Below are 14,607 nucleotides of genomic sequence, written 5' to 3'. Positions count from 1 at the left end.
TAATATGATTACAGTTTTTTACAATCACTTTGCTACTATTTTCAGAACCTTGATGTCATTTTTCAAAACTCTAGACACAAAACTCAAAACGGTTATCACTTGTAACACAGGCTGTCTAATGTTCAAAACATTGCATTGTGCATTCACATCTTTAAAGAAACCTTGCACTTGCACAATCATTGGTTCAAAAAAACAAATTTACTGTGAAATACCATTGAAACATAACTATAGATCACCCACACACAAGCAACCGATAGTTTCACTGTGTCATTGTTCATACAATCATTAAATATTGTAGAACAAAATAGGTGATACAGGTTTCATTATGGTAGTACATGTACAGTAAATACATCTCTGTAAAAGTACTGCAGTAGTAGAGAGAATACTACAGACACAGTGGAATCATTGAACAAAGTTTGTAATATATTGATGCAAAACACTACAGTACAATCACAACATAGGTTTATTTGAATCAAAGCAAAAATAATTACACTGTAAAAAAAATCTGTAGAAATTACAGTATTACTGGCAGCTGCTTGCCAGTAACTTACTGTAGATTTAAATTGATGGTATTTACTGGCAACAGTTTGCTCAAAGTTAAATGAACTTTAAACATTAACAAGTCTTTATCTTTACAGAATAAAACTAAAATAACAGCCTCATGCAAAGCATTCTGGGAACCAAAATCTGAAGGAAAAAAAAACAGAAAAAAGTTGATGAAGATTTCTGGTTCCCAGAATGCTTTGCATTAGATTGTTATTTTATAGTTTTATTCTGTAAAGATAAAGACTTGTTAATGTTTAATGTTCACTTAACTTTGAACAAACTGTTGCCAGTAAATAACATCAATTTAAATCTACAGTAAGTTACTGGCATGCAGCTGCATAACTACAGCAATTTTTTTACAGTGTAGCTATGAAATAGAAAAGAAAAGACAGTACTGTAAAACATCAAATGCAGTGTTCCTCAACTTGCTTGCTTGTACTGTAAGAAACAAAACAGGAGTGATTACTGTACTTCTACATTGTCATCAACTCTGTGTTGTGGATTTGGCCACAGGTTCTCATCTACATCACAATGGATGTTTCCATACAACTATGCATTAAGAGTAATGCAACAGTTACTTATCATTTTGAGCAGTTGTATGTATCAGTTGATAGTTAGATCATTGTAAGGAAATGAATAGACACTCATTTGAAATGTAATGTGTGAATTGCCTTTTGAAATAGTAGTACTTTGATGTTAAGTTGTGTCATATTGAACAGGTGATTTTTGTTGAATGAACAAATGATCTAAGTTTTATGTGTATTGTATCCAAGCAATTGAGAAAAGGGTTAGAGTTTTTAAAAATGTGCATTCTGATCATTGGTTGTGAGTTTTGTGTCTAGAGTGATTGTAAAAAACTGTAAATCAACCTGTCAATTTAGGGGTCTGATTAGGAACAAATGGATCATGAAAGGGATAGTTCTGCCAAAAAAAAAGAAAAAAAAAGTGTAATCAGTACTCCCTCGTTTCGTTCCAAACCTGTATGACAGATCACATAAGACCATATTTTATTACACCTTAATTTTTTTTAAATAATATCTTCTTTTATGTTCTACAGCCTTGCCTTGCCTTGCCTACAAGTTTGGAACAATAAAAGGGTTAGTTTCATTTTTGGATACTATTCCTGTGATTAAAGCTGAATTTTCAGCATCATTACTCCAGTCTTCAGTGTCACATGATCCTTCAGAAATTCTCAGATATGATGATTTGCCACTCAAGAAACTCTGTAATTATAAAATTATTATTATTATTTCTTTTTACAGTGGATCTGAACATTTCTTCTTTTCCTGATAGTCTTACCCCACAAAATATTTAGACATTAGGTAATTGCGTAAGTCATTAAATGTAAAATGGTTACATTTTCTATACATTTCTTTTTTATATATATATATTGACAAGTAAATCTTGAATTTGATAATGATAAGGAATGTGAAGTTCAACCAAATGATCAACCAGTACTGCCATCTCATGACCCTTCGGTTGGCAAGCATATAAGAACAACAAGAAAACGTACAGGGTCAACAGCCGGGAAGAAGAAAAGGACTATGTGGAAGGCATATAGGGAGGGAGGCAAAACAGAAGAAGAGGGAGAAGAGGTCAAGGACATAGGCATGTTTCCAGTGAAATAAAAGCTTCTTTTGTGGTCCATTTTCTCAATCATGGCCTATATGTAAATTAGTACTGTTGCAATTAGCTTTTTTAAAAAGACGCTATAGGGCAGATTTATCAACCTGGGTCACTTTTTCAAATCTCTTCACACAGTGAGCACAACAGCATGTGGGCTAAACTGTGGATCATTAATCACTGCTTTAGCTTAAAATGCATTCAATAACTACTTTCAGATTACATCAATTATTTTCTAACTTCGACACATCCACCGCCAAACTCTATACCTACAGGCCAATTTGCACGTTTACATACTCTTTTTAAAACGGTTAAACTTAAGTTAAAATTAAACCTAACATAATGCAACACTGAACAAGGCAGCATTTTGCTACAGTTCTACAGTAATACCATATTGAAATATATTCTCTGAAAAATGAAATACTGTCAGAACAATAAGATGTAGCTGAACATCACCTATACACAGATGTTAGTCTTTTAATTTCATTACCGTCTATACAAAGGGGAACAACTCAGGAATCATTTTGTACTGCAATGTAAACATGGATCATGTAAAACATACTGCAGTGAATTCAGTATAGTCCTTCTTTTTTTTCTTTTTTTTTTAGAAAATGTCAAATCAATGCTATCTGTTGTTAGTGTTTTTTAGGTTGTTTAATGAGTGACAAAGAATGATTGTTGAGTGCAAACCTTTTCCATTGTGTTAAGGAAGATTGAGTTGATTTGAGACATGTATGAAGTGTTTTTAGTGCATTTTGAAAGTGAAATGAACTGCTGTGCCAAGTTAAAAGTTGGTTAGGAGAACTGTTTGAAGAGTAAAAAAAAAAAAAAAAAAAACTATAATGTTTACCATACAAAAAAGTGCAGCCTTGTGCATTTTCAATCATTGTCATCAAAACCATCACAGCTTACATCAGGAAACATTGTCAGAGTCACTTTTACTATATGACAATTACAATGACAATTGTTTACAATGAAACAAGGACTTGTCATTCTGATGGAACTGATATGTTCTGACATAAATACTTTTGAAAGATTAACTAAGGATTTTGGACAAGTTACCAGCTTTTGCAGGTAATCTATTGTGTGGTGCTGTCTGTACGAATTGTTTCGAGACTGTTTAAGGATTATTCGAGAAAAGTACATGTGACTGAGAAAACTGTTAGAGGATAATTTGTCTTTTAAGTTGAACGCTCAGTTATTAAGCTATCATTCACATGAAACAAATACAGGTATGTAATCAAGTCCGCATATATTATTATTATTATTATTATTTTCCATTTAGAAACCACAAGCAACAGAAAAAGATATTGCTCCGCAAAATAATGCAGTTAACATGCAAAACATCTGACACTATTCTTGCAATTCCTAACTGAATTGAGCTTGTTACAAGCTACACACCTGCGTTTACAATCAGCTATATCTGGCTGCATTGGATTGCATGTGACGTCACTCTCTATTGCTGACATCACATGAGAAAGAGGAGCTGTGGGTTTCTATAAAAGCAGTGACACGTAAGGCACAGAGAGATACGAGTAAACTTAAGAGGTAAAGAGGTCTGTTCGTTATTTATTTGGTGAACTCTCTGGATGTGCAGTGGCTGCACACTGTAGGCTACTTATGGAAAGTGGAGACTTTGAGTTTGTTGAGCCACTTGCACCTGTCAACATATCAGACATGAATGATTCACTGTTGAACCTGGGTTTGAATGTGTCAGAAGTTCTCGCGCCTTTCGCCAACAGCTCGTCTCGTGATTTGCGCCTGGACTATCGCTCTCTCATCACTTCGGCCACTATGTTTGGCTTCGGAGTCCTCGGAAACCTCGTGGCGATCGTGGTGCTTTGCATCTCCAAGAAGGAACAGAAGGAGACCACCTTCTACACTCTGGTGTGCGGGATGGCCATCACGGACCTGCTGGGCACCTGTTTCACCAGTCCGGTGGTCATCGCCACATACATCAAGGGCAGGTGGCCGGGCGGAACGCTCCTGTGCCATTTCTTCTCCTTTTCCATGCTGTTCTTCGGCTCGGCTGGGATGTCTATTCTGTGCGCCATGTCAGTGGAGAGATATCTGGCCATAAACCACGCGTACTTCTACTCTCAGCATGTGGATCGGGCCATGGCTCGGTTCGCGCTGATGGCGACGTATCTGGCTAATATCGTGTTGTGCATCATGCCCAGTTTTGGTTTCGGAAAACACATGAGACACTTTCCCGGAACTTGGTGCTTCTTGGACTGGCGCGCCATGGACCCCGTCGGTGCCTCGTACACGTTTCTGTACGGAGGTTTCATGCTGCTGTTGATCGCCATCACCGTCCTGTGTAATTTCGCTGTGTGTCGTTCACTGGTCGGGATGAGTAAGATGAGTCGCATGGCGAGGGCAGATGTATCTGGCCAGCGCAGGTTCAAATTAACATCTGCGGCGGAGATCCAGATGTTCTGGCTGTTAATTTTAATGACCATCGTGTTCCTAATATGCTCCATCCCTTTAGTGGTGAGTTATTCAGTACTACTATATTATTTGTTCTTGTGTATTTCATATTATAAAGCGCTATACCAGTGGAGCTTGTATCTAATCCTGCCAATCATAACGCAACATAAGTGGCTCAGGCTACCTCACAACCATGACAAATCTTTCAACATCCGTTCCAACCACAACCTCAGTCCCACTTTTCTAGAAATTAACTACTGACTTAATTTGTCATCATTAGCTTATTATGGCTTATTTATAGCTCAAGTGGAGTCTCAGACTCCAAGCAAGCCAAATTCAGACTTGATTTGATTATACGTGGATTAAATGAGCAGGTGAATTTGTGTTATTTGTCGCCTCTTGAAAGTGGGGGAATGAAAAAAAAAACATAATAAAAATGCAACTCTTACAAAAATGAATCAGGTTTAAATTAAAAATGTGTAGGTAAAAAAAAAAGAAAGAGACAAACTCTTAAAAAAAATAACTTAAAAAAATCTGTGAAGCAATTTTGTTTTAAAATATCATTGAAAAACATTTTGTTGTCATGTGACAAGGAAATTATTCAGACTCTAATGACGTCGGTTTACTATTGTTGTTATTATTAAACAGTTAGTTCACCTAAAAAGGAAAATTATTTAATTAATTTCTCACCCTCATGTAATTCCAAAGACTTTCATTCATCTTTGGAACACAAATCAAGATCTTTTTGATGAAATCTGAGAGATTCCTGTCCCTCCATAGACAGCTATGCAACTACACTTTGACGCTTCAAAAAGTTCATGAAGAGATCGTAAAACTAATCCATATGAATTGAGCGGTTTCGTCCAAATTTTCTGAAGAGACTTGATCGCTTTGTATGATGAACAGATTTAATTTAGGCTTTTATTCACATATAAACATAATGATCAGCGAATATAAACAGAAGCTCAACCTGCTTGATGCGCGAGAACAAACCTCATTTGTTCTTGCGGAAGCTCAAAAGTGCTGCGTAACACACGATAATGAACTTCATTGGCTCTTGCAGAGTCTCAAATGTGCTGCGTAACACGAGAGAATGAACCTCGTTGGTTCTCGCACATCAAGCGAACCTGCTTGAGCCTCAGTTTATCATAACTGATGTGTGCGTTGATGAATGTTTATATGTGAATAAAAGCCTAAATTCACTCTGTGTATCATATAAAATGATCGTGTCTCTTCAGAAAATTTGGACTAAACCGCTCAATTCATATGGATCAGTTTTACAATCTCTTTATGAACTTTTTGAAGCGTCAAAGTGTCAGTTACATAGCTGTCAGGGATAGAAAGCTCTCAGATTTCATTAAAATATCTTAATTTGTGTTAGAAGATGAACGAAAGTCTTACAGGTTTGGAACGACATGAGGGTGAGTAATTAATGACAGAATTTTCATTTTTGGGTGAACTAACCCTTTAAGACAGGTTTTAATGAGGTCAAATGGAATAACCTTAAGAAAGGTTAGCTTATGCTATGGGAAAACTCCTTTTCTCGAGAATATTGAAGCAAAATCTTTAAAACGCAGTGCAGCTGCACAGCAGACACAGATAAGTGTCAACGCGGTCATATGGGAACCCCCTTCAAAGCGCCATGAGTGCTTAACTTCGCTCCATACTATAGCCCAAGGCAGACGCTTGAGACTCATAGAAGAGTAAAGTATAAATCCTAATATAAGCCAGTCCTTTGACGAGCTTCATATAGGGAATATATATATGAACCTTAGTTCAATTGGCCATAACCAGACATGTGTACACTTTATACAGAAAGAACCCTCGCTTGCAAAGCGGGCACTTCCAAGTTATAAAATCTCATAAATGTGGATGGCGAGGCCCAGCCGGCCGCCTCACATATATATCTTCAATAGGTATTCCACTTGACCAAGCCCACGATGAGGCCATACCTCTTGTGGAATGAGCTCTGGGGCAGGGGCAATGAAGGCCCTTAGACTCATAAGCCAGCGTGATAGTGTCCACTATCCAGCGCGATAATCTCTGCTTTGTGACGGCAAGCCCTTTAGTGCGGCCGCCAAAGCATACGAAGAGCTGTTCCGACTGTCTGAATGAGGCAGACCGCTCCAGATAAACTCTGAGAGCCCTGACAGGGCAGAGTAAATTCGCGTCTCTTTCGTCATCTGGTGAGGAAAGAGCTGCCAGCGAAATAACCTGTGCTCTGAACGTAGTAGAAAGCACTTTAGGAACATAACCGTGCCTTGGCTTAAGGATGACTCCTAGACAACTCAAGGCAGGAAGCCCTTATTGATAGCGCTTGTAAATCGCCCACACGCTTAACTGAAGCCAGTGCTAGTAAAAAAGCGGTTTTGAACGAAAGCGGCTTCAGGTCCGTAGACCGAAGTGGCTCGAATGAGGGACCCTTCATGGCTTCCAGGACCGTGGAAAGGTCCCAGATAGGCACAGAGGGGGGTCGAGGAGGGTTTAATCTCCTTGCACCTTTAAGGAAGCGCACGATGAGGTCGTTTCTTCCTAGTAGTTTATCGGCCACAAGAGCGTGAGATGCTGTTATGGCCGCCACATACACTTTGAGCATGGAGGGGGTGCGACCCGCGTCCAAGAGCTCTTGCAAGAAGGCGAGCACACTTGGTACTTCGCATGAGTAGGGGTCCAGGCTCTGTGCTGCGCACCAGCCAGAAAACACTACCCATTTCTGAGTGTAGAGGCACCTAGTTGAAGGTGCTCTTGCTTCAGTGATGGTTTTCAGCACCCTATCCAGGAGACACCCGGGTACCCGTTGAGGGGCCATACATGAAGGGCCCACAAGTCGGGACGGGGGTGCCAAATCATCCCGTTTGCCTGCGTGAGGAGATCTCTCCTCAACGTTATCGGCCATGGGGCTGTTTCCAGCAGTTGTGCCAACTCGGAGAACCATAACTGGGTCTTCCAGAGGGGGGGCTACTAGTAGCACTGCACACTTGCACTCCCTGATCCGTTCGATGACCTGTGGTAGCATCGTGACCGGAGGAAATGTATACAGCGGGCGGCTCGACCAGTCGTGGGCAAGCGCGTCCCTGCTCTTTGTAAAAAATGTTTGGCAACGAGTGTTGTCTTCTGAGGCGAAGAGGTCGACCTCTGCCTCGCCGGAGATGCTCCATATCAGCTGAACCGTCTGTGGGTGAAGAGACCATTCTCCTGGGAGAACTTTGTCTCTGGATAGCATATCCGCGCCCTGGTTCAGAATGCCTGGCACATGCGCTGCCCTCAGCGAGCGCAGGTTGTGCTGAGCCCATAGAATGAGACTCTTGGCCATGATGTGCAGGTTGTGACCTGAGACCACCCTGGCGATTTATGTAAGACACCACTGCCATGTTGTCCATCCGGACCAGGACGTGGTGGTCTTGTGGCGGTTCGAAGCAGAGCTAGAACGCTTCGGGAGAAAGTGTCGCATAGCCTGCAACGCTTTCTGTGCCTCGGTATAACGCTCTGCGAAACTCTTGACCGCTGGGCCAAACAAACAGCAAGATAGGGATGGAGATAGGGGAGTCAAGAAACGCTGACCTGTCTGTCTCCTTCATGCCCGTCAAATTCAGCCAAAGGTGCCACTCGAGCACCGTCAAGTTCACCATGCTGCGTCCGATCGCCTTGGCTGTCACTTTTGTGGCTCGCAGGGCCAAATCTGTGGCGCTGCGCAGATCCCTGAAAGCTTCCGGTTCAGGTCCAGACTCGTCCATTGAACGGAGAAGTTTGCCTGAAACACCTGGAGGACAGCCAATGTGTGAAGCGATGACGCAGCTTGGCCAGCGGCGGCGTATGCGCGGCCAGCGAGAGCTGAAGTAGCACGGCAAGGCTTCGACGGATGTGACGCTTTGGCCTTCCATCCTGTAGTGGTAGGCGGGCAGAGATGGGTGGCCACCGCTTCCTCGAGGAGAGGGATTGCCTCGTAGCCTTTTTCCCTCGCGCCGTTCAGCATCAATGCTCGTCCTCAAGCCAGCTTGTGTTGACGGTGTGGGGCCGGAAGCGGAACCCGCCCACTCGTCACAGTCAGATGCAGCGATGGAAAGGCTGTCATCCTTTTCGTCCTCGCCGTCCAATGCCCCGAAAGAGACGAGGCCCGCCGCTCGTAGAGAGGGGCGTTGGTCCGCCTGTGTGAACTGGACTGGCGAGGGAGTTTCCTCAGGAGAGAGCGAGCCACGCGGGGACTGGGCCGGTGTGTGCGCGCTCGTCTCTGTCCGCTCTGGCATCCTTTGCGAACGGCGCTTCTTTTTGCGCGCCATGAGCAAAGGGAGAGAGAGAGAGCGGGAAGCAGGTCGTCATCGGTGAAGACAGCTAGTCAGGCCTGCAGGGTGGTGAGATCCATCACGTCACACTCAGGGCAGCCGCCCTTAGTGAGTGCTGCTTCCGCGTGGTCACGGCCCAGACAGGAAGTGCAGAGGATGTGACGGTCTCCATCGACGAGAAGGCCTCTGCACGAGGCGCAGACGGTGCGAGGCATTTGCAACAACGCCTTGGAAATTTCTCTTTTAGATGAAAAGTGTGACGCAACGGAGAACACACTTGCATATAAAAGGATATGGCGCGCCGGATGGCACAGCAGAACAGTGGGCTGAAGGCGGCGACAGGAAGCCGGCGTCCTCAGAACTGCGATGCAGCTGCTTGTTCCACTGAAGGCTTTTCGACAGCGGCGAAGACTTCCATTCCGGAGATCAGCGAAGGTGAGTTCGCTGAAGGAGATAAAATCTGGGTTCCTAGGCTAGAAATGGGTTATTTATAGGCAAAAGCCGCACCCATTTTGGCGGGCTCTGATGTGTCAGGGCGGGAAGTGCCCTGATTGGTTCACGCGTCTGAGCCGCCTCGCCATAGGTTCGTGCAGTTGCCGCAGCACAGCCAATGACCGCGTTGACGCTCATCTGTGTTGCTGTGCAGCTGCACTGCGTTTTAAAGATTTTGCTTCAATATTTTCGAGAAAAGGAGTTTTCCCATAGCGTAAGCTAGCCTTACGCAATACGAGAGACCTCTCGAAAGGGAGGTCAAAACTAGATATTCATGAATAAAAAAATCATGATGATTGTAAAAAGATTTTACATTTTATATTATTTTTATCATTTTATATGTATCATAAGTGATGATTAAGTTGTGTACAATAATGTGTATTCAAGGTGCAACAAGGAAAATATTTTCGCCCTTTTCACTTGTAGGATAGGCCGTACTTGTATAATGTGTAAAATGGACACAATTGCCATTACTTTCAAAGAGTTTGTGATCTTTTCTCATTTTAATGGGATTGAATTTTTGTTCAATTTAACAGGTGCGCATTTTTGTCAACCAGCTGTACGATCCTGCTCAGATATCATCAGGCAGAAGTCCAGACTATCGCAGTGATCTCCTGGCCATTAGATTCGCCTCCTTCAACCCTATCCTGGATCCATGGGTGTATATTCTGTGCAGGAAAAACTTATTAACCAAAGGTTGCACGCGACTCAAGCGTATTATCAGACTGAGGAAAGGGGATCATAGTCATGTTTCGGGTTGGATGGATGGTCAGCACTCCCCTCCGTCATTTGCGCAAAGCAATTGCACAAGTTATGCATCATTGCGCACAGCCATCTGTAGAAACGACGTGTGTAAACAGACCTGCACGAACACTAAATCTTATGTGGACTTAACCCTTCGCCAGGCATGGGACTTTGATACAGCCCTTGCAGAGTTTCATCCTTTCAGCGTCGAGCAGAACGGTGTCATGGGTTTTGATGAAGACGAAGGAGCATCAAGCCCCAAACTCCTCACCAAGACTGTTGTGGCCCCACCAGCTGCTGAAAAATTAGAAAATAAAGCTGAAATAGTGTCCTGCACTTTCAGTACACCAAGTTCATGTGTATCGGGAAAGTGCATGAGACAATGACCTAGATGCAAATCTAGATTCAATCTGTAAAGCACTGTGAGAAAAAAAAAGACTTTTTCTCTTTTTTGTGTCATTTTACATTCACAAATAATTCTGTGAATTTGCTTATTTTGATTCTGAATGATCCTGATTTTAGGATTAAACCATAACACTTGTATATCTATTATAGATGACATGGATGTGTTTAATATGTGGTTATGGATATGCTGCTTCCTATACTTTGCTGTGCTACGTTGCATGCTGGGTTGTACTTGACTGTGACTTGTCAAACTGTGAATAATTTATTAAAGGTGCAATTTATTTTCATCACATGTAAGAGTACAACTGACCAACAAAGTCCAACAATTCAACAATCCTTGAAAGAAATGCTTCTATTGTAAAAAGCTAGTCTTTCAGATAAAATTATACAAAGAATTTCATTCACAGAAGGACCATGTATCTAATAGATTCAAAAACAGTCAATGATGATACCTCAATGATACTTGAATTTTGGTGCTTAATAAATATTTTGTAACATCCAAATACTCTGATCCATCTGAATTCATGACTTACAGCAGGGATAGGCAACTCCGGTCCTGGAGGGCCACTGTCCTGCAGAGTTTAGCTCCAACCCTAATTAAACACACCTGAACAAGGCAATCAGTGTTTTCAGGATTACTAGATAGATACAGGCAGGTGAGTTTTTATCAGGGCTGAAGCTAAACTCTGCAGGACAGTGGCCCTCCAGGACCGGAGTTGCCTATCCCTGACTTACAGCATTGATATTTTTGAAATGACTCATTTTAAATAATGTTGTATTTCCATAAAATTTTATAACAGAATATAATACTTGTTGTTTTAATGTTGTTTTTTTTTAAAAAGAGGGTGTGATAATACAAGTGTACCTTTGAAGGGCTGTCAAAGAGAAATATACGGTTTGCCAGATGGTGTAGTTACAGCATCCACCAGCAGGGGCGAACTAGCCCATGATGATTACACTGGTTTACAGCCAAAATGCTTCTTATATAAATGTAGTCAAACTTTACTAATGCTGAGTCAATGAGAACGAAACCGATGCCTGAAATTATTGATTGAGTCTAGTTTTCAAGATATTCTATTGGGTCAGCATGACCTTGGAAATGCCGGAGGATAAGTGAGATCTCAATTTAAACCAGAAATCATTAAACTACATCTTTGACTGTATCTATGAATAAATCTACAACTAGGTTAGGACAATAGGCCTACTTGCTTTTTAGGCAAAACAATGCATGAACTGAGGTTTGCACCCCTGTAATAGTGTCATGCTCTCTCATTTGTCATTGTTTGATTTTGCAAAGGGACACATTTCTGTTTATCCAAAGTGAGCAGAGAGGCTTCGTACCTGTGTGAACAAAGCAGATAACTTCAAATGGAGCAAATGGAGCCCATCAATGCTTGCTGGACAGTGACAACAGATGCTCCATTTAATGAATACAAGAGACAAGCCCATCAGTTGTTTTAATTGTCATATTTGAATTCAGCACATCAAAATACATAATAAATAGCACATTTAATCTCTGAAGTAAATGACTTCTCAAAAGTTGTAGACCAGTGTAACCAGCCAAACCTTGACTTGTTCTCTGCATACTTATCTGGGATAGGAGACAGTATCAAAAATGTAAACACTTCACCTTTCACCTTTTAAATTTGGGCTGCTTTGCAATGAGGTTGTGCTAACACATTCATAATAACATTTGACATTTTTGTCAGTGCCACTGTGCATTAATTCCCATATAACAGTGTGGCGTGTGAAATTACCGTGATGCCACAGAATTTACATAAGAGACTCTTACCGCATCGTTTTTGGAGGACAGTACCTCACATATCACACTGATGCTAGTCCTTCATTAACACACAAATGGAGGCCTTGGACTCAACATGTTTATTGTTTTCAGTGCTGCTGTGTGAAACACATCTCTTGAAACACATCTCTTATGATCTGCCAGGATGTGAAAGACTTATTGAATGAGGCATGATGAATAGGAATGTCACAGCAGTCAATGGGGTAAATTTTCTATTGGGTTGGTGTCAAACTAACAGAAAAATTTAAATAAAAATGTATTAAAATAAAAAATTATTACAGTAATACTGATAGTTTATCAGGTAAATATGAATTGTCCACTGTGAATATTTTACTTACAATAATATATATAGGCATAGATGCAGACTGTATGCTACTGCCACCATAATGACACAAAACAACCTGCATTATCAAAACAGACATGTTTGAGAGTTGTCGTCACTGAATTATAAATGTTTCACTAAAATGCCTGGCAGATGAAAACATAGTATGTGCATAGATCTGATCTTGTTTATATCTACCATTAAAAGCCTGTAATGCGTGTTTGAACCGACATAACTCTGTTGAACATTTGAGCTTTGTCGTAGCTTATATTGACCAGCAGATGTCAATACCGCACAGCTTTTAAACCGAATAGCCTACTTAAACGTTGACTAACTAAGTTGATACAATTTTACATTGTCTGCTGAACTGACAGACATAGACAGACAGACAACGTAAGTTACTTAACTAAAGCTATTTATTGGCGCCTGCCACGATTTTTTAACAATATCCTGGCCACTATTTTCCAAACAACGAAAGCTAATGGGCACCTTTCAAATTACTAAAAATATCACCTAAAGAAGTCCACGACGTGCGCCTTAATTGCGAATCTGAGACCATAGATTTGTGTGACGAACACAACAAAATATGAGCCTAATCCTGATTATCTTCATTCCACTGAACAGCGACCGGATCCTTGAGTCATTGTCCCCGAGTCGATCAGTTCGATTCGTCAATTAATCATTCAGACAGGTTTTGTGAATGCCGAGATTTGCTGAGATTTTCAGTGGATGCTGATTTACAGTTCGCACAGAGTTATAATATGGCATTGGAATATTAGAATATGAACCACTTTTATGATGGTGTCATTGTGGACCATCAGTCCATTCATTTTCATAAGGCTCACTTACACTTACTTTCTCATAAGGCTCACTTACTTTCTCAATGTTGTGTCCCACGGAAACTACAGGTTTAGAACGACATGAAGGTGACTGAATGATGACAGAACTTTCATATTTTTTGGACGAACTATTCTTTTAATACAATGCAAGCTTGCCATTTACTGATTTGTGCTTATGTGAATAATGACAATAATATTAGTTTGTTTCTCACACAATAATTGGAATATAGATTTTATATTCTATTAGAACTTTTTGAATTATGGCAGTATAGTTTATGACCCTCTTTTAGCTATACATGCTTATGTCAACATAAGTAGCTGAGACAGCAAAATATCTACAGTGCTCCAATTAAAAAAGAACTATGGATTTATAATGATTTAAAGGTCAAAATAAATTTTTTATTTTTTTTTTGCACGATCTGATCTTTCAACTACAGACCGCTGAAGAGTACTAATATATTGTGATCACAATGTTGCAAGCATCTGGTCCTAGTAGTGCAGTTATACCTTAAAAATGCAGAAGAGGCTCCAATCTCCTGTTAATTAAGTTCACCCATGGTGTGAGAGGTGCAGACTCACTGCACAGAGGCCCCTGAGCCACAGCCAGGCCGGTCTGTGAGGGCTGCGCTCATTAGCAGCCCGACAACAGATGGAAACGTTCTTTGCACTTTAGCAGATGAGAGGTTCACCTAGGGCCTAATGGTGCTGTAATGTACATACATGTCTCCAAGCAGTCTACCTGACTACCTGATGATTGCCATTAGCTGAACTGAGACAAGAGGTCAATGGAGGGAAAAGCTCTGTGGTGCGGATGAACTTTTTGACGATTTTAAGTTGTTTAATACACATAGAGTTAACATGGAAGCATACAAATAAAATCGCACATGCTATATACCCAAACTTAATGCTCGATGGTGTTTTAAGCCCCCAATGGCTCCTTAGAGGCAGCTAATACCCTCAACCTTAAACCTACCCATCCCCTCGCTGCCTGGAATGCGCTGTTGGGGGCTTAAAACACCAAACACCAAACTTAATCTCTCTTGGAAGAGTTTGCAGAAAGATGTAAGACCCTTAAAGTGTTTGCTGCTGCACCTAAATGAAAGGACAAGAATCTTAATTCACATT

General features: G+C 41.1%; 1 protein-coding gene across 1 annotated transcript; it reads left to right on the top strand.

Annotated features, from left to right (window-relative positions):
- Positions 1-3,846: 3,846 nt before the first annotated feature.
- On the top strand, positions 3,847-10,501 carry ptger4c (prostaglandin E receptor 4 (subtype EP4) c; the record flags this gene model as incomplete). The annotated part of the gene is made up of 2 exons (XM_084120342.1): positions 3,847-4,662; positions 9,908-10,501. 2 exons carry the CDS (start codon positions 3,847-3,849, stop codon positions 10,499-10,501), a joined length of 1,410 nt encoding a protein of 469 aa, XP_083976468.1.
- Positions 10,502-14,607: the final 4,106 nt, after the last annotated feature.

This window comes from Abramis brama (assembly GCF_963993115.1).
Source record: "Abramis brama genome assembly, chromosome: 7".
Lineage (NCBI taxonomy): Eukaryota > Metazoa > Chordata > Actinopteri > Cypriniformes > Leuciscidae > Abramis > Abramis brama.
The sequence above is the reverse complement of the archived record's forward strand: the minus strand, read 5'-3'. Positions and strand labels throughout refer to the sequence as shown.